Raw genomic sequence first — 26,071 nt, 5'->3', positions numbered from 1 at the left:
TTAGGGGTGGGCATAACTGCTGTAAATCTCTCTAGATTAATTATTCATAATTGTGTGTAATTGTATTAGAAGCATAATCCAGCATTCAGTACTACTTTCCTCGCGCAAAATGCTCCCTTGCACCCAAAAAGTGCCAGAGGATGCATTTTTCTCTAAGAAAAGAGCACTAAATGCTATGGGACATGAACAGCAGTAACCAGCAGCCACTGGCTCCTATGCTCCTGCAGTAGGATTGTTGGCCCGAATCGCTGAAGTTGGTGTAATCGCGTCATTTTGGTTATTTCACAACAGTAATGCATAATTATTGAAATTACTCCATATTAGTCCGTCATAATTAACATTTTGCCCAGGCCTACTCCACGCGTCTTAATTGTAATCATGTTTTGAAGTTGTTGGTCACGCCACCACATGCTCTTTTCTCTGCAGAAATGCATTGACGTTTGTAACAAGCTACCAAGGATATAGTCAGGATTCCACTTTCAGGGGGAGCTAGACTGTGTGACTATTGTAAGATCTCAGCCACACCTCACATTAAGACTAAGGTCTCTCTATCCCATAGTTTAACAATCCAGTTTCATTCACCGAAGGGGCTAAAACATGACATTTTCTGGTTTGCATTCAACTGAACTCCTTGTACCTGGTGTCTGCAATGAAGCATATCAAATTAAGCCCTCATCACCGATTGGACTCCAACTCTTGGCCCACTGCTTTAAAATTAGGCTCTGTTAAAGCTAGTGTGCTTTGAGGGGAGAAAAGACGATACACAGCGCTTTACAAAAGTCGCATTACATAAATAAAAGAAGGTCTGAAAAATTGAATATTTATTGTATAGGCATTAAGCAAGCATCTACAAATATCTGTAAAGTTTTAAACCTGCTTAAAATGTTTAAATGAACAAAAATGTACATCATCTTGGCATATGACTAGTTTAGTTTCTGCTTTACCAGCCTTTCAGAAGTAACTCCACATTACAGCAAAGGTGGGCAATTGCATCAATGGTGGAGTAATATTATAGACAATTTTGATAATGACCGAACAAGACATGATATCAGTCACGTAATCTGAGCAGGGTAATGGGCAAACAAAGTATGAAGCCAGTCACGTAATCTGAGGAGGTAATGGGCAAACAAAACATGAAGTGAATCACAATCTGGGGAGGTAATGGGCAAACAAAACATGAAGTCAGTCACTTAATCTGAGAAGGGTCATTGGGCAATCCAAAACATGACATCAATTCCGTAATCTGAGGAGGGTCATGGGCAAACAAAACATGAAGTCAGTCACGTAATCCAAGCAGGGTAATGGGCAAACAAAACATGAAGTCAGCCACGTAATCTGAGGAGGGTATTAGACAAACAAAACATTAAGTCAGTCATGTAATCTGAGGAGAGTAATGTGCAAACAAAACATGAAATCAGTCACATAATCTGAGGAGGGTAATGGGCACACAAAACATGAAGTCAGTCATGTAATCTGAGGAGGTAATGGACAAACAAAGCATGAAGTCAATCATATAATCTGAGGAGGTAATGGACAAGCAAACCATGAAGTCAATCATATAATCTGAGGAGGTAATGGACAAGCAAACCATGAAGTCAATCATATAATCTGAGGAGGTAATGGACAAACAAAACATGAAATCAGTCACATAATCTGAGGACAGTAATGGGCAAACAAAACATGAAGTCAGTCACTTAATATGGAAAGGGTATTAGACACACAAAACACACAAAACATTAAATCAGTCACGTAATCTGAGGAGAGTAATGTGCAAACAAAACATGAAATCAGTCACATAATCTGAGGAGGGTAATGGGCACACAAAACATGAAGTCAGTCACTTAATATAAGCAGGGTAATAGACAATCAAAGCATGAAGTCAGTCACGTAATCTGAGGAGGGTAATGTGCAAACTAAACATGAAGTCAGTCACATAATCTGAGGAGGGAAATGGGCAAACAAAACATGAAGTCAGTCACTTAATATAAGAAGGGTAATAGACAAACAAAGCATGAAGTCAGTCACGTAATCTGAGGAGAGTAATGTGCAAACAAAACATGAAATCAGTCACATAATCTGAGGAGGGTAATGGGCACACAAAACATGAAGTCAGTCACTTAATATAAGCAGGGTAATAGACAATCAAAGCATGAAGTCAGTCACGTAATCAGAGGAGGGTAATGTGCAAACAAAACATGAAGTCAGTCATGTAATCTGAGGAGGTAATGGACAAACAAAGCATGAAGTCAATCATATAATCTGAGGAGGTAATGGACAAACAAAACATGAAATCAATCACATAATCTGAGGAGGGTAATGGGCAAACAAAGCATGATATCAGTCAGGTAATCTGAGAGGTGCAAAAACGCAGCAAGTTTTCATAGCAAATCATCAAATGAAATAAAGTGAGGAAAAAAGAGAACAGCACCAAAATTTAAGCATCAAAATGGGTTGTGGCAAGCTTGGCATTCTAGTGGGCTGTTGCAGCACATCACCTTCCTCACACCAGGCCTCAATGTCAGCCCTTAAGTGACATCAGCATAGGACTGTGCCTTATAGGCATCATTATGAAGAACAAGATATAGAATTAAAGCAGGGTAACAGTGCTGATGTCATCATCATCATCAAATTCTTTATTCAGTTAATATATTAATAACCATAAAGCACATAATAATTTTATATGGGTAATAGTGAATACAGGGGATATTGTTCAGTGAGGGGTTCTGAGGAATGTAGCTGGTTACATCGCATGCATTTACAACGCAAGCGATTACAATGCGGTCGTTACAACGACCGTGTTGTTACATCGCAGTACCATTACAACGCAAGTCGTTACAACAACTTGCTCTAGGGGGCGCAATTGACTTAAGAATAGTATAATTTACTATTCAAACTCCAGTGTGTGCAACAGTAGAGAAGGTGTTGGAATAGTAAATTATACTATTCCTTAGTTTAGAGCACCACCTACAGCAAGTGGTTGTAACGACTTGCGTTGTACTGGTACTGCAATGTAATAACGTGGTCGTTGTAACGATCGCGTTGTAATCGCATGCGTTGTAACGCATGCGATGTGAGGGCTGTTTCCCCTTCTGAGTGACATCAAAAAGCAATGGTAGAAAATCTCAAGTTGTTAATTATGTGACTAAGAACCCAAGCTGAAAAAAATACCCATTTGTAATTTTATGTTGTGTATGCCCCTCCGTTCAACAGCTATGGAGGGGCAGAGAAGCAATGAGGTATGCAAACATAACATGGCATCCCCTCCCAAATGTTATACCTTGCCTCCTGCCACCCAAACCTTATGCATTTAATCAGCTCTCTTTCACCACAAAACTAAGAAGTAAACTCTGTCCTCTCCCACCCGCATTTACTGCTCTTTGTTACAATCACCCCTACACCACTAAAATATATTTAAAAAAATAAACCTGGCCTCCTGTGCCTTCCTGGAACCCTACTCATATCTGAGCTCTCCGCTCTCGCTTGAGTGCTACACTAACAGTGGCTCACGCTGAGCTGCTGGTCACGCAGACAGGGGAACGCAGAGGCCTGCACAGCCGCAGCACTGCCCACATTCTCCCGCGTCCCTCGGGTATGCAGGAACCATGGTGAGGCAGGAGAAGGCGAGTGAGGCAGCCAACCACTATTCTGTGGCCTTACTCAGGTCTCTACAGATCCAGGTTAGGCAATAGCCATTTCCCTTTCTAGATGCTTTCAGGAATTTCAGTGTGATCAATTGATTGTTTAAGGTGGCCCATGATATGTACTGTAAAGCCTTGTGCCATGCAGCCTGCCAGCCTCCTTGACCACCTCTGCGTTACATCCTGGGCGCGGAGGAGGAGGAGGAGGCAAGCAGGCGGGCACTTTCTGTGTTCAGCCATTGTTTGGACTTTAGTGAAATGTATAATGAAACCGACCCACCGGGAGGATGGGCTGAAACACCAATTTGAAAAGGGCAACCTGACAGGCCTGCAGATAGAAAGGACTTTTGAGCAGCAGCCGAAGCTGAATTCTAAGCGGTGGCCAAGAGCCAAAAGTAATTTGCCCAATACCGCACACTACGTCAGTGCAAAAACAACAAGAATGATCGACCTCTGAAAGGAAAGAGTATGTATATATATATGTATATGTCTCCAAGCCAATCCAAAAGGATGCGATCACTCGAAGGGTGGACAACAGCCGTTGTTGGTTACAGTTGCGCGTTTCTCGCACGGCGAGCTTGCTCACACCGAGCGAGCGTGCAATGGGCCTCCCAGTCCTGCCTTAGTCATTGTCACCAGAGTTTGTCAAACTGCTGAGTGAGAGGTAATGAAGGCTGTCTGCTGCCCTCCAACTGGACAGTGATAGCAGCTGCCATAGCGATGCTGCCTTAAGCACAGCCGCGCACAGAAACAGATTGAAAGGGGCACTGGATTTAGGCGGTATTGGAAGACCAAATTATGCAGCAAAGTTGACTAAATGATGCGGCATGAGAAAGCAAATCCTATAGCACAATGCAACAACTCTGCGATAGTAGTATGTTGTTGTTTTATCATTTTAATACATCTTAAAACTGTCTACTCAAAAATGTTTCTTCATTAGCATTAGTTTAACACCTGAGTACAGCAAAAAGAAAACAAAAGGTGAGCAGTTAACCCGTTCAAATGATTTGCCCGTGCACTGCGGCAATTGTCATTCATTTTTTCAGCAACAATAGAACTAGAAGCATTTTTTTTGGATTGAAATCTGTCTGCTAAATTTGTGCAGGTGGTGTATTATTTGGCCAGTGCAGTAAATCCATAACTAGAAACATATTTAGGACGCAGAATCACATAATTCTAGTGGCCCTGTCCATTGTCAAATAGGGAGAGTCTCTGATAGCCCATTGCTTCCAAAAGTAGAGTCCTGCTGAGGAACAGTCACTTCGGTGATAGTATGGCATATCCAGGAGGGAACATCGCGGTCACTCAATATTGTGACCAGAATATCGAAGACCAAAATATGCAACAGGTAGGAGCACAGAAGGAGGTATAGATCTACTTTTCTTAACTCCACATCTATGTACCGTGAAGATATAAACATATATTGTCAAGGTATGCATATGTGGAGTTGGGTATAGAAATATATACATACATTACCTGTCAATAATATGGTCCTCGATATCCTGTTCATAATATTGTGTGACCTCGATATTCTGAAACCACAACTGTCACTTCCCTGTCATGACTGACTCCGCCCCAACTGACCATCCCCCAGAGGGCCTAGCCTATTGGAAACCCTTCCAATACCTCATATATAATTTTTTTAATAGAAGATAAATTAGAGGTTGCAATTAATCCAAAAAAGCCCAAATGTTAATATCTCTAAAACAAATAAAAACTATGGGCCTGATTTATTGGATGGCTAATATGACGGATATTCCATCTGCCCGATTACACGTGGGATATAATGCACTTGTAATGAGGTGGACGGGATCCGTCACGTTTGTGATGCAGTAACCCGTCTGCCAAACTCTAAATCAGGCCCCAGGTCTTACATAATGGCATTATTACCCACCATGAATCATAGTGGTAACAAGCTGTAATGGCTCCCATATTGTAGTATATTTATTCAGATCTGTATGTATGCATAAAAAACGATCATAAAATCCACTTCGTCGTCTATTCTGATTAGGGTTCTATATTCATTTCTTGGTAATTTTCTTATTTTTAGTTCGGCTAATACTGCAAGCTAAAAAGGCTGACCAAACAAACATGGAGTTAATGCACTATGCAACTACTCAAGAGATTCGCTGTTGCATCTAATTGAATATTCCCCCCCTCCGACCCTATAATGTGCATGCAATAACAAACCTCTCGCCTTGCTTCCTTGCACAATAACCCAGCTGCCCAGGGTATCGATGCAGCCATCAGAAACGAATAGCAACCCCCAATGGCATTCGTTTGAGAAGCAGAGAGTTCTGACAGAACCCCACATTTATAAAATAATCCTTTTTCTGTATAGGTTAAATGTGCGTTTTGTGGGCAGATAGTCTCATCCATGCACCCCTGCAGCACAATTGCTACTAAGCAATGCTTCTTAGCTCTTTGTATTCTAATGACATCCCATCTCAACATTCGAATCATGGACATCACTTCACTTCAAGTGGTTGCATCACTCCGCCCTTGCAAGCCCATCACTAGCCCCACAGTGGCTACCACCACCATCTGGGAAATCAATCCAAACACGGCTATTCAATGCTACACCCAGCTCCCCTCCCCTCCTCACTAAAACCTGCCTTCAGGATGGAAGAAAAAAAGAAAAAAACACAAATCCTGCAAATCTATCTAGAATTTTTTTATCTATCAATTACTGTCTGAGCACTGATCAGGTGCACCCCTGTGCTGCATGAGGCGAAAGAACGCCTTAACTTGCGCTTCTGTGGCAATACCTATGTTGGTTGGCCCGTACCACCTTCAGTTTAGCCAGTCCTTGTAGAAAAAGTTGTCCTTTTCTGCTTCTATTGAGCCTGTAAAGAGAGCCATCCTCCCCACACCACAGTACATAACGCAAAGCTGCCACAGGTGAAATATGTGTGGCCCTCACAGCTGACGGGCTTAGATGACCTGGAGAAGAAGCAGAGTTCCTCCTGTAAGCAGAAGCTCCCAAGAGAGATGACCATTGCCCATGGTTCGGACAAGGCTTTGGAAGGCGATAAATGTACCTCATTAGTCAGCTTTACAGTCCCCCTTCTTGTCTCCACTGCACATCCAATGTCACTTGTTAGCTGCAGGAGCAGAGCCAGTCACTTCTTGAGCCAGAGATTTCCTTTGTATTGAGCCTTCAGTTATTTAAAGCTCTTCTGCAGTATTATCTACCCTCACTTCAAGACCAGTCTTATCTCCAACACATCAACCATGCAATAGTTGGTGATACACAAAAGTTCCCTAAAGGTTTTGCCTTTGACAAGAATGCAGGGTGCTTCTACCACTTGCTGGATTGTCTTGTGGAGACTCTAACCAATTCTTTTTTACACCCCAGAAGTTGTTGCAGTGTACAGAGGCGGGTCTCATCATAGTGGGGAACTGATAAATAAATGGCAAAGTCATGGCCTTAAAGCAGTTGATTGTGGGGTATGACCTTGCGCCTGGGCAGCTTCTGACACAGCGGGCACCAATCCGCACATTTACGTGGCTATGGGCATTTGGCTGAAAGAACCCACACTGTCTTACACTTCCACTGACCAGGACAGACCTCCTGAAACTCAAATGCAGATAAGAAACGTACCTTGGCCACAATATACTGGGTAAGGAATGAAATAGAATGATGTTCCACTTACAATCGGAATGTCCAAACACTAGACTGAAGTTCACTCAATTTAATTATCTACAGCAAACTTATCTCTCCCCGTAGAAATTAGAAGACATGTTCGGGGTGGACCCCATATTATGTCCCAGGTGTTCTGCAGATTTCATCAATATAGTCTGAGTGTGTCCTTTAATACAGGGATACTGAAAAGGGGCTGTCAAAATCTTTTAGTGAATCTCTAAACTGGGACTTGATTTGCCACCTGACACATGCCTGTTAGTTGGATTTCCCCGCTCAGTGCCCAATACAGTGGGCAATAAACTGATTGACCCAGCACTTGCACTGGCCAGGAAGTTGTTAGCTAAGACCTGGAAGTGGACATCTGGGGCCGTATTATGGAAGTGCCCCTAGGGCACAACAGGGGTTTTTGCCCACTTTTTGCTCCCCCGGGGCACTTTGGTATTACAGAAGGGGACACAGACGCTTGTGCATCTCCTTTTGTAATACCAATAGCGATGGCGCACATAAAGCACCAGCACCATCTTCAGAGGGCATTCCATCATTTGCATGGGGGAGTGGTCCATGAAAATGAGGGAATCCATTTGCCTCTTCGCCCACGCCGTATAATAGCTGCAGGCACAGAAGCAAAGAAGCCATCAGGAGGCACACTGACAGTGTGTGCACCACCTAGAAGGTGGTGTACTGTCAGTGCAACCCCTGATTGCAACTCTCTAGAGGGAGTGAAGGGGGTCTTATGGACCCCCCAGACATCCCCTTGCAGGCGGTAGCAGTCACTCACTGCACCTGCCTGCAAGGGGGTCTCTAATCCCCTGTAAAAGTGCAGGCGAGTTGCCACCTGTACTGTGAAACCCAGAGCGGATTCAAAGCAGCTGCTCCATTTTTCAAATGAATGCGCTCCCTGGGGGCAGCGCGAGTTCGCAGCTGCCCTTGTAGCAGCACATTCTATGTAAAAGGAAGCAATTTCCCTGTTTGCGCCTGATGCACCTGTTTTAAGGGGAGCCAGGTGCAAACAGGGAAAGTACACCCTTTACATACTAGGGCCCCTGTGGCCATATTACAGAATGGGCGCATTTTTCTTGCTAGCGCCGAGTGCACCTTTCAAAAGGTGCACTCGTCGCTAAGAAGGAAAATGCACATTATTAGATGTAATGTGCTGCCCCTAGGGCAGCCGCAAACTCGTGATGCTCTGGGGGCACCGCATTCAAGTGAAATACGGAGCGGCTTTGAAGCAGCCGCTCCCTGTTTCACTGTGCCGGCAGCAACCCTGCACTTATAAGAGTGATAAGAGATCCCCTTGCAGGCGGGCGCAGTGAGTGACTGCACCCACCTGCAAGGGGATGCCCTTCACCCCCTCCATTGGGCTGCCATCAGGGGGCGCACTGACAGTGTGCCATCTTTTAGGTGGTGCACTGTCAGTGCGCCTCCTGTTAGCTTCTTTGACTCTGCACCCACATCTATAATACAGCACAGAGGCAAAAGGATTCCCTAATTTGCATGGGACCACACCTCCATGTAAATGAAGAAACAATCTCTGGTGATAGCGCCAGTACTACCTGTTTACAGAAAGGCCCGTGCAAGCATTTGCAGCCCCTTCTGGAATACCAAAGTGTGCTGGGGGTGCGCAAAGAGGACGCAAACACCCGTTGCACCCCAAGGGCACTTTGCATAATTCAGTCCCTGGTCTGCTCTATACGAGATGGGTTATGGAGGTAGAATACTGGGACAGAGCAGAGGAAAAATCTTTACTGAGGGAAGAAGCATGCAGTTCTAACACAAAACCACTCTCAATTGTGTGAAGGGGAGTCACACAGAGTTTTATAGAATATCCGAACCCACCTAGGGCCCAGAGCATGTCCTAAACAAATCCCGAGTTGAGCAATCTCGGAGATACAGGTAGATGCTACCCTTAGCATTTGGCCGGGAAGCCCCAGGCCCGACAGACCCATAAACACTTTCTGCTACCTTAATTCACATATCCCCTACTGAACCCAAGATGCCACTCACCCACACTGTATGATATTAATAACGAAAAGAGCCTACACATGTGAATGTGAAATTTATCTGTTATGTTTCATTGCTTAGATATTGTGAACCTCGACCATACTGTGTTCGTACATGCAAGGCGATAAGAAATATATACAATATGTATGTATGTTAGCAGTTACAGATGCTATTCATATATTATATTAATAAAAATATGTTTTAAAAAATTAATGCAGAGTGCTGTTACTGAGTTTTTTTTCTTCATTATGATTTGCTATTATTGACTTAACGACTCACTGTGATCCAGTAGTGACTGTAGGCTTATTTCACGTAGATATCTTTCTTTTCGTTAAGTCAAGGGCTTGATGTTCATTTTACATGGGAGGGAGAGATGAGTGACAGGAGAAAGTCTAGCACAGTAGACTGTCCTTGAACGGTCCATGTGGCAGCGATGCATACACACCCGCGACCTGGAATCACTGAACAAACTAGCCATTCAGCATCAGGTGGGCTCTAATCAAACGGAGTATTAGCCCAAACAGCCAGCTGTGGTAGATTCATTGAATTCTTTGCCTGATACGAGTTCAGGCAACCCGGTTAGAAAACCAATTACATGACTAGTTCCTCAATCATAGTCCAATGATTTTAGGGAAATAAGTTTGAGTTAGCATACTGCCCAAGTGGTGGGTTCATTCAAAAGGAGCCTTTTTGGTGTTTAATAAGCTTTATTAAGTGATAATACATGTCACAATGAGCCAGTAATAAACACAATATATAAAAGCAAAGAATACATGAGGAAGCAAGCAATAAAAACAGAGGAGAAAGCTATTTACATTCAAAAGGTGCCTTTTACAAACGTGTGTGTGCGTGCCCATCTGCGTGCGTGTGTTCACAGACATATGCGCATGCACAATGGCAGGAGACAATGGGTCTAGCTGGACATCTGCTAATTCTGGGGTACTGTATTTTTGCCCAAGTCTGCCAATGCAGGGAGTAGACCAGGGCCTCAAGGTGGTTATTGGTTCCTCTGAGGAAGGGCCATATAGTTTCAGAGACGCTGCCACCTATGAAGAGAAGACCACACGCTGGCAGAAAAATTGAAAAGTTAACCCTAGCCTGCCCGTTCAAGCCTTGCCAAAGTTACCCTTTTGTTTTTTGCGTGGCTTGGACTGGCACTGCTTAGTTACATGAACAACTCACTAACTATACAACGTACAGCTTCAACGAAACAGGTTGTCTTGCAACAAACACCAACAACACAACTTTGCGGCGTAGCACCAGGGGTATGGAGAACCCAGCTGTGTAATTGATAACTTGAGGTACTACTTTCTGTTCATAACTCTTCTTTTCGTCCATGATCCTCTGAGAGGTTTCCAGTATTAGCTCTTCCCATCCATATTTAAAGGGTTATCCGAAGACCTGCACCACATATGTTTTTAGGTTGACACTCGCGTCTGCCATATCATATCATAAACATAACGATCTTAGCGATTGTGAAGTCCCTTTAAACATTTTTCAAATCATAACTATGTTATGCATGTGAGCTTAGGTTTTGCTCTGACCAGACCACATGGGTAGTTACTACAGGGGTAGCAATGGGAACAAATTCCCCTAAGACCTTTAGCAAGACAGAGTAGTAGTAAAAGAGGTTCGTAGTAAGACATCTGTTGGTACACATCTTTTACTTAACATCACAATGATGAGAGTGGGACAGTGTCTGCATCCTTCTGCTCTGTGCAAGATATATGGCCTCTGTGTTTCAGTCTCAGAATAAACTCTCTGCTACACAAAGGGATATGTAAGTGATAATGTCCTGTTGCAGCGAAAGATTTACTGCATAGTATTTATTATATGTATTTATTGCAGACCAACCCACGCTAAGATGGCAATGCAACACAATTATCGTACTGTGCTCCGATGCTGGACTGACAACAGCATTCATCTCTACAGCACTGTGTTATATGTTTCATTGACTACCTTGAATTGCTCTCCATGGTGACGTATTATAGTGATATATGAATGAAGAGAGACTTTGCTGAGAGCTACTGAAGGTGGATCTCCTACTTCACCTAGAGTCAACCCTAGCCTCCTTGAGCAAGGGAAACCTTTGCTAAACTGGCACTGGGGATGGGGAGGCTTGGTCACAGTCTTCTGTCTGCCAAGGCGGTGATAAAATAATCCATGGTACAGCTATGAAGCGCTCAAACGTGCGTGGCACTGTATGCATAGCAAATGGCACAATACCTGTGATGATCACTTTTATAACTCTGTGTGTGTAGTATGTAAGAAAATGCTTTCTCTTAAGAACCTCTTTTGCTGGAGGAGTGAGCACTGTCAGTGTTTCAGGAGTTTGGCGTTCACTCTTCATTCTGTACACTCTGGTGAGAGTCAATCGTTGGATGAGGCGTGGGGCTCGACCAAGACTGGTTTCCCATTCCTTGATCACCTGGGACAGACCAAGGAGCAGATACCTGATGCACAGCTAGTAGGGCAGTACGCGAGGTATACTCAGTGGGTTTTCCCTGAAACAGAACACAGCTGAGGATGTGGACTGCAGACATGCCCAGGGAGGGCTAAATACAACGCGAGTTTGAACTCCCACATCGTCGCCAGCTGTGGTACAGCTCTGGTGCTCTGCAGGGAATATAAAAGACCTGCAGCCTGCTACTTTTGCCTCTCTGGAGGGTTTCCTGTTCTTTCCATAACATGGCATGGGGGCTAGACTGCTCCAGGGAAGTTGTTGTTCCATAAAAGAGATTGAGATATAAAGCCCTCGATGTATCCAAACGGGAGGTGACCAGATGACTCCATGCTGGCCTACTTGAAAGGAATTAGGAATGCCCTGAAAGACGTTCCACCCCCATAGATGGTTGTTTTAGTTACTCCTCTGTGACTGCCATTCTCCAAGGACAGACAACACTAAGACAACTAACTCTGTCACATGGACACTAGAGCATCCAGAAACCTCCAAACAGGAAATAGCTACTATTGCATTTCTTACATCATGCCTGAATTTCTCTCAGCTTGATACTATTTACTTGAAGTTTGGCTGAAGAGGATCAGGAACTGCTTAGCCTACCTGCAGCCACATACCACTGTACAGCCAATCATTCTTGAGGAAATAAATGACCTTGTAGCACCATCACACCATATGCCACCATTAGGTGCTCCTCAGTTACATTGGTCAGCCTTGATGGACTAGGATCGAAACACCCTACACCAAATGTCCCCCTCTAGAAAACATTAACAAGCATGCTGACAGGCGTCAACACCAAACGATTCTATGAGCCCACTCGATGGGTGGGATGTGGTACAATATACTGGCACAGTTTAAATGAAGAACACTTTCTGCTTCATCACTACATTATCCTTTATGTGTTCACCTGATCTATGTATCTCTTCTTGTATGTTTAGTAATACGTTATAACATACATCCTCATATTAGTAATTATTGCACTTACATAATCCTGTATTGCTTAGTTGAGTTCATGTTGTGTTATGCTATGCGATGCTGTGCTAGGTAAGATCAAAAGGAACACATGATGGACGGAATGCTGAACAATGCAAACATTCACCCCCTGTCACAAGGATCTGGATTTAATCCATCGTTCTTTTGCTCACCACGCCACCCCAGTTTGGACCCAGCCATATGCAAATCGGTCTTGACCCTGTTTCTCTTCTGCTGTTTCCTTGTTGCTAGGTAAGATGGCAGGTCGTGTAGTCGCCTCGAGTGAATCCATACACAGCTCTGCACCAACTTTGTTAATCAATCTTTTATCAGGATCATCGGTTTGGAGAAGGTGCACTCAGTTGTGCACCATGACGAGGAGCCCTACATCCACACTGCCATGGATACAGCCTGTTATCACATTCTATCAAATGCATTGTGAACCCCTTGCTTTAGCAGCTACAGCGGGGTGGAGGTCTTGATGGGTCTCTTCTGTCTGCAGCTCAGGAAACAAAGGCTCATAATTAACGTGAAAAGGTGGGAGGGTGAGTGGGTGGATGGCTGGATGAATGCATGGATGGATGGATGGGTGGATGGATGGATGGGTGGATGGATGGATGGATAGATGTATGGATGGATGAGTGAAAGAATGGAGGATGAGTGGATGGAGGTTGGATGGGTCACAGAATAGATGAGTGAGAGAGTGGATGATGGATGACTGAAAGGATGGATGGATGGTTGAATGAAAGGATGAATGTATAAGTGAAAGGGTGGATGGACTGATGGATGAGTGTATGGATGGGTGAGTGAATAAAATGATTAATGGATGAGTGAAGGAGTGAAGGAGTAAATGATGGGGGTATGAGTAAAAGGATGGATGTATGAATGAAATGATGGATGGCGTGAAAGGGTGGATGGATGAATGAAAGTGTGGATGGCTGATGAGTGAAAAGGTGGATGGATGATTAGTGAAAGGGTGGATGTATGTATGAGTGAAATTGTGGATGGATGAATGAAAGGATGGATGGGTGGATGGATGGATGGAGGGAGAGTGGGTGAATGAGTGGATAGATTAGAAGGATGACTGAGTGTAAGGATGGATGGAGTGAAAGGATGGATGGATGAGTGAAATGGTGGATGGATGGATGAAAGGGTGTATGGATGGATGATGAACAGATGGATGCATGAAATGGTTGATGGATGGATGAGTAAAAAGGTGGATGAATGGATGAGTGAAAAGGTGGACAGATGAATGGATGGATAGGTTTGGAGATGGATAGGTTTGGATATAGTTGGTTGGACGGATCGATGGATTGAATGGTGAATGGCTAATGGTTGAAAGAATAAATGGATGATAGAATGTAAAGGTGAAATGGTGGCTCTCAATAGGTGGATGGAAGGATGAAAGTATGAATTGATAGATGCTTGGAAGGAAGAGATGGGGCTCTTCCGAGGAGGGTCACAATGACTTGCTTTGCTTGGTGCCATAAGAATGTTGGCTCAAAGTGGGGGGTGTTTTAATTTTCTGGCTACTCCTTTGTATACTATGAATGCCCACCACCCCCACACTGTGCCAGTCATTACCAGATAAGACGGGAAATGGCTAAAAAGAATGTTCTTGAGCTCCAATCTCCTGATATCCAAACAAATATATGATCACGTTACACTCCTATACTGTTAGGCCGTGGGTCACGCTAGGCAAAGCTCACTAAATCACCATTGCTCAGAAGAAAAAATGTTTTGCATGAATTACGAATTAAAAAAAATAGAGTGCTAACTAATGGTAAACGGAGAACATGTAGTCACAGCAAAATAATGTATGGCTTAATGTTACTGCTGGTTTAAAGTACCTTTAAATGCCCTCAATTAAGGTGATCAGGTGGCTCCGCATCCAAAGCGATGGCGCTTTAGAGAGACATTGCTGGCAGGTATGGATTGCCAGAAGATAGACGTCCCTTTTCTGGACGCTGTCCAGCGTGCTTGCCAACTCCCATCACCGGATTTCATTTCATTTAATTACAAGAGGGAGACGAGTAGAGTGAAGAACCACTGTGTTCGGGGTTTTACAACGTGTATTAAACAAGCATTAGCAAAGCCAATGATCCTGGCTTTAAAGCACTAACTCGTGCAAACATGGACGCATGCTTGCAGGCTGCTTGTACCTTTTGTTCAGCCTGACTCTTTCTGTGCTTCCATGTCTGTTTGTAATTGGGAAAACTGGCACAGCACAAGCTTAGGGAAGAAAAAGTAGCAGCTCTTCTAGCTCAAAGAAAAATAAAATACAGACTGATGTCACAGAAGAACTGCTGAGACCCTTAGACCACACGTGTTCCCCCATATACTCAGCGCTCCGGTGATCCGATTACAGGTGGGCTGAATTTCGTTAGCGGGATACCCCCTGGCACGATATAATGTAGGGTGACCAGATTCTCAAAACAAAAAACCGGGACAGATGTCATAGACATAGCAGTAGGACTGACAGAAGTACCCATGGCTTTAAGTGGGATGAAAAAACAGGGGGGGAGGTGTCTCTCAAGGGACGTAGCCGATGTAATTAAGGACGTAGCTTAAAACACATAAACGAAACAGATCTGTACTTAGCATAGCGTACCGCCCAAAAAATGCGCTGCTGCTATCATTGTATCCAGATAAATAATATAACTGTAACATCACACCTAGAACAAGCCTGGACTATAGGCTTTGTCAACGGAAGTTAGCTGCATAAGAGAAATAAGCAACAACTTTGGCTTCGCTGTACATAACATTGAAAATGCTTCAGTTCTGGTATGAAGAGACAGGCTGTGAAAGAATTATAACGGGTCTCTTTAAAAGCAGTGAAGGGTGGTACTGCTGCAGCAGTAAGGTTTTTTTTCTACCGTGAGGGCAAAAATGGAGAGGCCAATAGAGACCCGTCTCAGCACCTGTGAGAAGTAAAGCAGGTGCATCGAGCGAGACACTATTTAAAAACCGGGACATTTATCTGTTTAACTCGGGCACTACGCAAAAACTGGGACATTTATCTGTTTAAACCGGGCACTACGCAAGAACTGGGACATTTATCTGTTTAACCCGGGCACTATGCAAAAACCGGGACATTTCTTTAATTTGCATCAAAGTGTCGGTACACCGGGACACTGCTCCAAAAACCGGGACCGTCCGGGGAAAACCGGGTCTTCTGGTCACCCTAGATATAATGGCATGATGCCAGTATCGAAAACTCGCTAGTCTGAGTTTTTGTTCTTGCAATATGGGAACAACATGCAAACCCAAAATTACTGGGTACAAATCTGCATGCGGAGTCCTGTTTCTGGGGGCAAATCTGCTCCCCTTAACCACCTGCTCTCGGCACGTGGTAAATGAGGGTAGGGGGCTGGGATGAGGGCATGTCACGGGCCTGGAGAGACTGTGATTTGGTGAAGAGAGTATTCTGTGCTCCCCTGTGCTGTAGAACAGATCGCGATTGGAGACTGGTCTGCACATATTTGTACCAGGAGAATTTTCTGGCTGGTAATATCCAGACAGGGCCAGCACAGGTAAAATAGGTGGGGATGTGGGGCTGGGGCAGGGCATGACGTGGACAGACGACAGGGCAGGGCAAGTAAAATAAAAAATAAATAAAACCACTTACCTTGCGCTTGGCGATGCGGCTAGCGCAAGCTAATTGGTTTTATTATTTGTTTTATTTTACCTCCCCTATTCTGTCGTCTTTCCAATTCCTCCCACGCCCCACCCTGCCTCACCGCTGTTACCTGTGCCTGCCGTGCCTGGTAAAATCAGGACATGTGGCCAGCCCCACACTGTGAAACCTGGATGCAAAAACACTGAGCCTCTTGTAACCAGGCCCTAAATTTGTTCTGAAAGAAAGCTGTGATATTATTTAATCTCTTGGGCCTGTTAAATGCAAAGCTGTGGTCTCTTTGTTTATATGTCATTTATTCTCTTATGGTCTGATTCACAAAGGTAAACTTACACTGTTGTGGAGGTTTGTGTTGGTTTTGGTATTCACAAACACAGAGTTAATAGTAAGTGTATGACTGCAGAGAATTCCAGATATGCCTATCTTTTTACGTGTGGAGTTCTCCATCTGGACTGCAGAGTCTCCGCAGTTGTAAACTTGCCATTAACTCTGTGTTTGTGAATACCAAAACAAATGTAAACTTACACAAAAGTGTCAATTTATCTGTGTGAATCAGGCCTTTAGTGTTCACTTTGCACCTATACAAAAAGGTGAAAATTATCCAGCTGTCACAAACATTGGGTACCAAATGAATCCCAGCAGCATCATTAGCTTTTGTATGAGATGTTTGATGTACATTTTTAATTCTAGAATTGCGTTTTAAGAAATTAACCAAACGAACAAACAAAGGAACCCTCTTAGTTTTTCTCCTATCAGTAGTTTTCGAGGTTTTTCCTTGGGGAGTGAACGTACAAATACCTTTTCGAAAGAGTAAAGAGATCCTTTTTAGGTCTCACCTGAGCAAGCGCATGCGCTGGACTGGCGAGACATTTAGCGAGTGAGCTTCAGAAATCCAACCACAAGCTTTTGCTTGTGGCCTAAAGCTTGCGGTTACGCGCGCAGGCAGGCACACAGACGCCATCTGGCTGCGCCATCTGGCTTTCCTCTCTCGCTCGTGGGTACCCTTACACTCGCGGGACGCTGCAGCTGCTTTCACTTTTGCCACACTAGTCGCGGGTTTTTTTTAAATTTCCTTTTAGCGCACGCACGCACACAACTCCCGGGCTTAGTGCTTTCACCTGATATTGTCCGATTACATTACCTTAGGCCACACCCGCTTGCCTGTCCAAAATAATTATTGCGCAAACTTGAACCTAGGGCATTATAGCGCTTCACACTGAAATCAGCTCCCCTTACACAACAGTTTTTAAGCACAGTGTAATGAACTCAGCACCACCACAGCATCACTCAGCACCACCACAGCCTCACTCAGCACCACCACAGCATCACTCAGCACCCCCACAGCATCACTCAGTGCCACCACACCATTACTCAGCACCACCACAGCATCACTCAGCACCACCACAGCATCACTCAGGGCCACCACAGCATCACTTAGCGCCACAACAATATCACTCAGCACCACAACAGCATCCCTCAGCGCCACCACAGCATCACTACCCACCACCACAGAATCACTCAGCACCACATCAGTATCACTCAGCATTGCCTTTGCACTAGTACACCACCACATCATCATCACTCAGCAAGACCCGAGTATCATTCAGCATCACCTCAGCATCGTCTCCGCACCAGTCACCACCACCACCACCACCACTACCACCTCAGCATCCCTCAGCACCACCTCATCCTGCTCTCGGAATCTGGCATCTGTTGATTCTCCCCTAGCGTCTGGCCGCTGCTAGTGTTATAATACAGGTACTAGTTCCCAACCTTCACCCTCCGATTGTTTATTCCCCCTCAAAAAAAGCTTTAGCAAACAACCATTGGAATAGGCAGGAACAAGTTGCCAGCATTGCAAGAACAAATGAAAACTGAGGACATTTTTTTATTGTAAATACCTTTTTTTAATATGATGCCATCTTGGTCATATATAAGGCAACAAAAATGCTTCTGACACTTTTTTATTAAAACTTTTCAGCAAGCTGCACAGCAGCCACACTTCTCTACAGCACAGCTTAAAGACATTGGCAAAGTCAATAGCTCTGGCTAAACACTTATAAGGCCCCAAAGGCGAGACCTTTTGGCTATGCCAATGCTAGATTAATGAAAGGGAAGGAACTTCTACTCCCTAAGGATAATTTTGCAGTAAGAGAAGTAGGGCCCCAAACGTAGGAGGGCAGAGGGGGCACCATGCCTCAGTCACTGTGCTTTCCAGGGATATGATCTCTTTAGCAAAATGTGTTTATAGATTTTTATTTGAAAGAAAGCCTGTCGTCATACATTATAAGGGACCTTACAAGGCCTACCACTAGATGGTGCCAAATGTCATGTTCTCTATTTTCCTGGATTGCATTGTTTCTAGGGACAGGTGCATATGACACCTGTTAAAAAAACAGAAGCATACAAGTGGCCAAATGTTGAGTGTTTGCCCCAGGCCTCGCAAAAACTTCTGACACGTCTGTACAGAAGCGTCTATCAGTGAACTTCAGTCCAGAGCGGTATATTGTGTGGCCGGGCAGCGGACCCACATTCTTTAACTAGTCTAGAGAAAGCTGCAATTACCCATCAGCTGCATGAGACACCTTTTGTTGCTGCCTGGGAGATGATGAGTGGAAACGGTACTATAATGCTCGGCTTGCCCATCTTTTCTTGCAGCGATTAAAACTCCAAGTAGCAGGAGACACTTTTTTAATTCAATATTTTCACTCCCACCCGTCGCTCCCTTAGGCCTGCTAACATTAGCACAGTTTAGTAAAGCTGCCAGGGTGACTCATCTTTGCGTACTGGTTACTTTTAACCGAGAAAGTTTAATGCCACTAGTATTTAGCAGACCAGGGAACACGCCCAGATGGGCTTGTTTACACAGGTAGTCAGATGGCCTGGTCTGACCTTCGTTCAACCCCACATGGAGCCTAGACTCGGTTCTCTGGACTGAAGTTCGAGTGTAAGCCCGTGGAAAACCTTCCTGGAACCAAGCAAGTTAGGTTTCACGGGTTAAGACATATTATTACAGAAGGCAGAGTAAAAAACTGAATTACATCTGAGATTAGGTTATGTATTTTACACGCGCACGAGCATGGATACCAGGGCACCCGGGCCGTACTGCACGTTCTAGCCGAGAGAGGCGCAGCAGGCCACGTGTGCAGAACAGATTTAATTATTTTGTTTCCGAAAAAAGACAATGAACAATCATTCGAAGCCGCAAATATAGATAGGCAGGTTTATAGACTGCTCAAAGAGATATTATCGTCCAGGAAGTTACACGGAGATTGTTCTGTGGTTTCTAATTGAACAGTTATGACTCTAAAACATTTTGTACTTCAGAGCTATTTTTGGAGCGCATTGTTTTTCTCGATGCTATCTGCAAACTTGCTAATATTTCACTAGATACACTGGTTGGTGCTTTTATGGAAAAACACCTAACATTATATATATCGAGATGTTATATTTTTCACTTATCTAGTTATATTATGTTTTTCTATAAACACAAAACATGTTAAAAATGGGAGAATAATTAAACATAAATTCTTAAATCAAATGTATGAGTAGTGGCATGGGATTTATACAACAGAGGACCTCATTAATTTGGCTGGCAAGGCCACTTTACAGTTTCTGGCTTGTATGGTAACTAAGAGACCCAGAAAACTGCATTCAATTTCCCTGGTTGTGTTTTGTTCGGTGCTGCTTTGCCGCCTGCAGATTTTGGCTGCTTTTGCCTGCTTTAAGCAGCCTGAGTCGCTGGGGCTGAGGGTTTACTACTCCTAATCGCCGATGGGCTGAGTAACTCGCATTACAAGTGCATTATAGCCTATGGCACTTGTATTACAACGCATGAGATATCCGCCAAGTTTGTGAAGGAGTATCCTGGCCACCAAACTCTAAATTAGACCCTTATGTCTCGTCATATTAAACTAGAAAATCAAGTTGAATTGCTAATCAAATGTAATTTGATAAAATATACAGTAGGTTGGTTTCAGTGTTGTGCATGATGCAAGTGGCCTAGAGAGAAATTGTGCAACCGTTCAAATATAAAACAGTTGGGGTAGGTTGCTGTGAGTTGCAGTAGTAGTCAGAAATGATCACACTGGTGCAGGAGCACAGAGGAAAGTAGGTGGAAAGGAGGCATTGCTGAGCAGAGCACTCTTGTTAAACTGTTAGGAAGGCAAATGGTGGAGTGTGAGTGCAACTGTTGTATGGTCACAGCTTGAGAGAGGAGGAGGTGTGGTGTCTGCAATGTGTGGCTCACCACGGCTTGTTGTTTCCTCCGTGCGTGAAGACTGTGGTTTCGGTTCTTACTGTTCAACGATTTGTGGATCTTGTTGTGCATGGTGGCCAAAGGCTTGTGGATCTTGTAGTGCATGGTGAGTGATGCCTTGCAGTCCATAAATTACATGCTGTGTGACATCCTGCAGACCTTGCAGTGCCTGAACAGTAGTAGTTTATTGTACCAGAAGAGAACACTACGCAAATGGTTTTATTGTGATTTGCTAGCAACAACTTGTGGTTCAGTGCCTCATGAGTCACGCTGCGGTGAATGAGACACAAATTGTTATAATGTCTGCTGTGCTGGGCTAGGGGTGGTGTGTTGTCCCTATAGTGTACAAGATGAAAGGTTTGTGGTTTTTACTCCAAGTGAAGAGCGAACACTTGTGGTTCCAACCGTCACATTCACTAATGACTCACTGCCACACTGGATACCAAGTAGGTACTGAATATATTATCTGCAATCTCATTGGTTGCCGAGACAGCGATATTCTAATCTTTGCCTCTAGTATCATCCATCCTAGAACTTAGAGGCATATTTTAGTATTTGTTTTGATAGTTCATACTCACAGCAACATTTTATAGTAGAAAGAAACTAATCTAAAACGTCACCATAAAAAATGTCATGTACTTTTTGCTGTACATTTATGGTACATTACACTGAAGTAGATTTGGCAGTCCTAAGTGACAAACTACATTATCAGCATCATTTGAAAATTCACTTAATATTTGCAAATACCCATATGTACCCAGATAGTAAAGAATAACAAAAAAACAACCACGTGTTTGTCGATTGTACTTCAATAGGCCTCCGAACCCTTGCATGCACACAACCAAGTACAAATAGAGATTCAAATACCCTTCACTCTATTAAATACAGCAGCTATGCTCCCTAGTGCCATCATTGAGGCCCTCACAAAGAGTGGCTCAGTGATACTTGCAGTTACTTTGTCTATCAAGAGGGACCAATATTGAGGGTACAAGCAACTATGCGTGTGTACTTATCAGGAGATTACAAATTGTATCTTGAGGGTCTCCTTAGAAATGAAGAATTTCCAGGAAAAGCAGTAATTCCAGGTCAGTTACCAGATAATACATCATTTCTCCCTACATGTTCGCCAAGAGATTTCAGCTGTTTCAGTATTTCCACAGATCTCATAATTCTGATGGGTCCACTAACTGCTTTTGCCATCCCCATTGGAATTAAGAGGCCATTCATAATGAGGGCATGAAGCTTGAACCGTCGTGCAACTTTCAAATTGAAAGGTAACATTTACAGAGTGAAAGCCAAAGTGCTATACACCACTGGGGCAACCCAGTCTTATCTAGATTCATATCTCAGTAATAGTGGATGAAGGAGGTTATGGAAAATGTATTTTTAAAGATGTGTATTCTTCTGCCATACTGTCATGATTGGAAAGAAAATCTAGATATATTTTCATCTGTTATAAAACTACTTGATAAATTGAGGAGAAATTTCTGAATAAAAATGTTTTAAAACAAGCTCCCAATGTCATGTGGAGGCATTAGGCCCACTTAAGAAACACCATCTTTACATGCTCAAGCTCTTAAGTTGCGATGACATTTGACAACATTAATGTGTGTGCACACACAGGATAACATTCTTCAAACTCAGTTTGCTCATAATACCACTCCATAGGCACTATAACAGAACACCTTGAACACTCTGTACAAGGGCTAAGTTCAGCACGCAACATGTTATTATTTGTTTTTGGATGATTGGCGATGGATATATCACAATAGAATAAACAATAGCACCCTGACTAGGGCTTTGGCATGGTAACAAGGAGGATGTTATTAGATATATGACATCAAGCCTTTGATTATTCAGAGAAGCATTTTGCTTGCATTGAGTGGCCGGTCCATGCTGGAATTCGAGCTCATCTGATTCCTGTCATCTCATGCGAGGGATGCAATCCAGCTCTACACCAAGCGGGTAGCTTGCTAACACTTACTCACAGGTAATAGGGAGTTGGACCACCCAATAGGGATTTAACAGATCCACTCATCTTAGGCACACTAGGGTAAAGTGCCCTAGGTAGGAGCACACTATATTACAGTACTTGTATGCAAGTATATAGTTTTCTGTAATCAGCAAAATGGTTGTATTGGTCATCATTTTCACCATTCTCCTAATACTTAGCACGTTATTCTGTTTCCTTCTATTAATTTTTGCTGCACAAGTATTTTAGTCAAGAATCACAATGCTTCAATAAATATTGAAATGCTTCACTCTGTATTTATTGTCTATCTCTTTGGTTATGCATTAGTAACTGAGCAAAAGGGTTCTAGATCTGTTATCACAATCTCAGCAGGGTTTGTCATGTTCTGAGGTTGCACATCCATTTGTTATCCTGTAAGGTTAGGGGTACAGATATTGAACTGTGAGCTAGCAGGACTATAGGTCAACATATTCTGAGGGGTGCTCAGGATCAGTCTCGCACCGGTCCAAAGTTTATGTTGTCCAACAAACTTAGTTATATTTAGGAAAGTACAAGCCATACAACACCAATTAGGCATAGGCAGGATTACCAATTTATCCTTAGGTTCCCTTGTTCATCTCTTGATATCCATGGTTTCTGGCATCATGAAAGCAGCTACAGGAAGAGGCGGTAAACAGCTGTAGGAGTCTTTTCCACTAAGCCCTCAGCAGCATACATGTAGCTGTTGAGAGTCTATAGATTAGATAAGATGTCAACCTTGTGATGTTAGTGGTGGTCAACAGGTGTGTGATGGCACTTCCCCTGTTCACTGCATTTTTTTGAATTAACATCCATCAATAGTAGAGAAGTAAGATAGGTGTATGATTCATAAATTGGAAAGAATGTTACAGAAATAAAGAAGTGCACTACAACTTACTCGGAAAACCTTCTCCACTCTAGCAATGCTCTTCCCAAAGATTGTTCCCAGCTGGTCTCCAATACCGGCCAAGAGGAAACCAAAAAGGGGGATCCCAAAAATGGCATACAGAATGCAGAAAATCTTTCCTCCCATGGTGCTTGGTGCAATGTTTCCAAACCCTAGGTAGAGAAAGAAAGACAGGGTAGAATCAGAAATGTTATAAATAGAAAGAAGTAACCATGTGAATGGAGAGCATGGGTTAAGCAAACACTAGATTAATAATAATGCTGTCTGAACACCATTGATGCCAGAGGCAACATATCAAATCACTCATATCATATGAGTTCAATTGATGTTAGGTTTGTTGCTTCTGAACATCAATTGGCTACAATCTCTCCTTCCCTAGGTGGACTCATCTATAAACAATGTCATGGAGTTGGAATATACACCATCAGGATGTACACTTTACTGGGATATTCATGAATTGTAAACAGGTTAGGAGAACTCAAGTCTTAGGTTTCTTAACGCACCAAGTTACAAAGGGAGAGTTCCCTTCCTTGCTAAGCCTCCCCTTCCTCAAAGATTAAGTTTGTTCTTGATTATGTGTATCCAAACAAATTCCCTGGTTATATACACATTTGTATTCTACAGTCCTTTAAAAGCTAGAAGAGTAACCTTTCATGGCAGTCCGCCAAATAGACCTGCTTGTTTGCTGCTGCTGAATATGCCTTTTCCCTCTTTAGTACAATAGTGTGATGGATGTCTGATTAATTGATTACATTTTTTTGTTTGGTTTATATACAGATTCAGTCATAAAAAAACATTGAGGCTCAGCTCAGTGTGTAGGAACATCTTTATGGCTGTAAAAAAGAATAAGAGTTTCTTTTGTTTTACACAGTGTTATAATTAGTTGTTTCCAGAGTTAGACTTTCCGGGCACAGAGGCATCTGTGACCATTGATGTGGATGTAGATTGGTGGGACTGTGAATAGGTGGGAAGTGATGATCAATTGTTGACAAGTGGATGCTTATGTCTGTAATTGTCTTTGGTGTAGAAAGGTCAGTCACAAACAAGACTATGGGCACCATAACAAGACTTATATAATAGAGATATAGTGTCTTCCTGCCCAATTGCTAGGGTTTTCATCTGACCCTGGTGAAGCCACACATTTTGGATCTTTCTGTAATTTGAAGACTGATTCTAAGACAGGCCTAGGTAGACTTTATTGGCGTGATCAAATTTAGACTCGCTTACAGCTACAATCTGTTCTAAGTTGGAGTGTAACGAAAGAGAGATTTTGGTGTAGAAGACAAAGGTGGAGGTTGTGCCACTGATGAATATGCCTATATAGAGGTTTGTGGCTGGTCTCTGTTCAGCTAGCACCTATGATTGATGTCATCTATGAAAGGGTTAACAATTATTTTCCATTGCAGTAAGGAAGGATGCAGGTAAATATTACAAAGGGTTGATGACAAATATGTGTCCTCTGTTCTACATCAGTCACTAGAGGCGACTGAGAGGTTACAAATTCTGCATGGGTTGTTATGGCACAGCTTCAATAGGGGATATGAATTCCTCTTTTTAGAGAGATATGTTGGATATGATTGTGAAGTATAAAGAGAAGATGGTTGTAGTATTTAAAGAGCAATTTTACATGAAATTATTCTCAGAGTGATTGGTATTAGTTGCTACAGTGTTTGCATTTGGTACATTAGTAGATAGATTGTAATAGGACTTTTGGTTCAGCAGGGGTGCTTGCTTGGTGGTTTTAGGCTAGGTGCATGAAGTGGTGATGAAAGTGATACCTACCCCTCCTGCTTAGTGGTTCTTGGCTACTTTATGAAGTGTTGAGTGCAGACAGTCGCTTTGTGGATTTTGGCACAATTAATCAAGTTGATCAAGGAAGACATCTTGACAATGATATAGTAGATTTTATCAAGATGGTCATTGCTTGTATTATTTCTTTAAAATTTCCCTTTTTTCAGTGTATTTTCTTGCACATTGCTTTTGGCCTGTGCTTAAGAAGGCTAAACACATTTATTCTTATTTGGTTTGGAGAAAGGGGCAGTCTAAGACTGAATAGTAAGGCATTGGTATGCAAGGGAAGAAGAGAAAAGATCAGTATTGAAGTTTATGAAGGAAAGTGAGATTTGATGCCTCGTGTAACAGGACTTTCTAATGACCAGTCTACCAAGAGGTGGCTTGCTTACTCAGGGCATTGTGACGTGCCCAACATTAGCAGATAGAGCGGGGTGGGTTTCCTTATGGGCCTTTTCTGTCTGCAACTCCACAGACAAAAGTCCCTAATTAACACTGTAAGAAAGAATAAGAGATGGGGTGATGGAAGAATGATAGATAGATTAAAGGAAGAAAAGGTGAAAGTAAGAAGGAGTGAAAGAAAGGTTGGAGAAGTCTAGGTGGGATGAGTAGATGAGTGGGTGGACTGATGAGTAGGTGGATGAGTGAATGGAAAGATGGGTGAATCCGTGGGTAGATGGATGGGTGATAGGATGGTAGACTAAGTAGAAATCCAGGGGTATATATCGGAGGATGGATGGAAGGGTGAAAGGATGGCAGTGTAAATGGAAATC

At 43.1% G+C, this 26,071-nt stretch overlaps 1 protein-coding gene across 4 annotated transcripts in view; it reads right to left on the bottom strand.

Moving 5' to 3' along the window:
- KCNK10 (potassium two pore domain channel subfamily K member 10) overlaps positions 1-26,071 on the bottom strand; it is a 375,826-nt gene that overhangs the window by 53,574 nt on the left and 296,181 nt on the right. For all 4 annotated transcript variants that reach the window (XM_085626582.1, XM_085626584.1, XM_085626581.1 and 1 more), the window contains one exon: positions 23,499-23,659. In XM_085626582.1, coding sequence (XP_085482708.1) covers positions 23,499-23,659 — 161 coding nt within the window. The remainder of the gene's footprint in view (positions 1-23,498; positions 23,660-26,071) is intronic.

The sequence above is a fragment of the Triturus cristatus genome, chromosome 9, assembly GCF_964204655.1.
Source record: "Triturus cristatus chromosome 9, aTriCri1.1, whole genome shotgun sequence".
Lineage (NCBI taxonomy): Eukaryota > Metazoa > Chordata > Amphibia > Caudata > Salamandridae > Triturus > Triturus cristatus.
The sequence above is the reverse complement of the archived record's forward strand: the minus strand, read 5'-3'. Positions and strand labels throughout refer to the sequence as shown.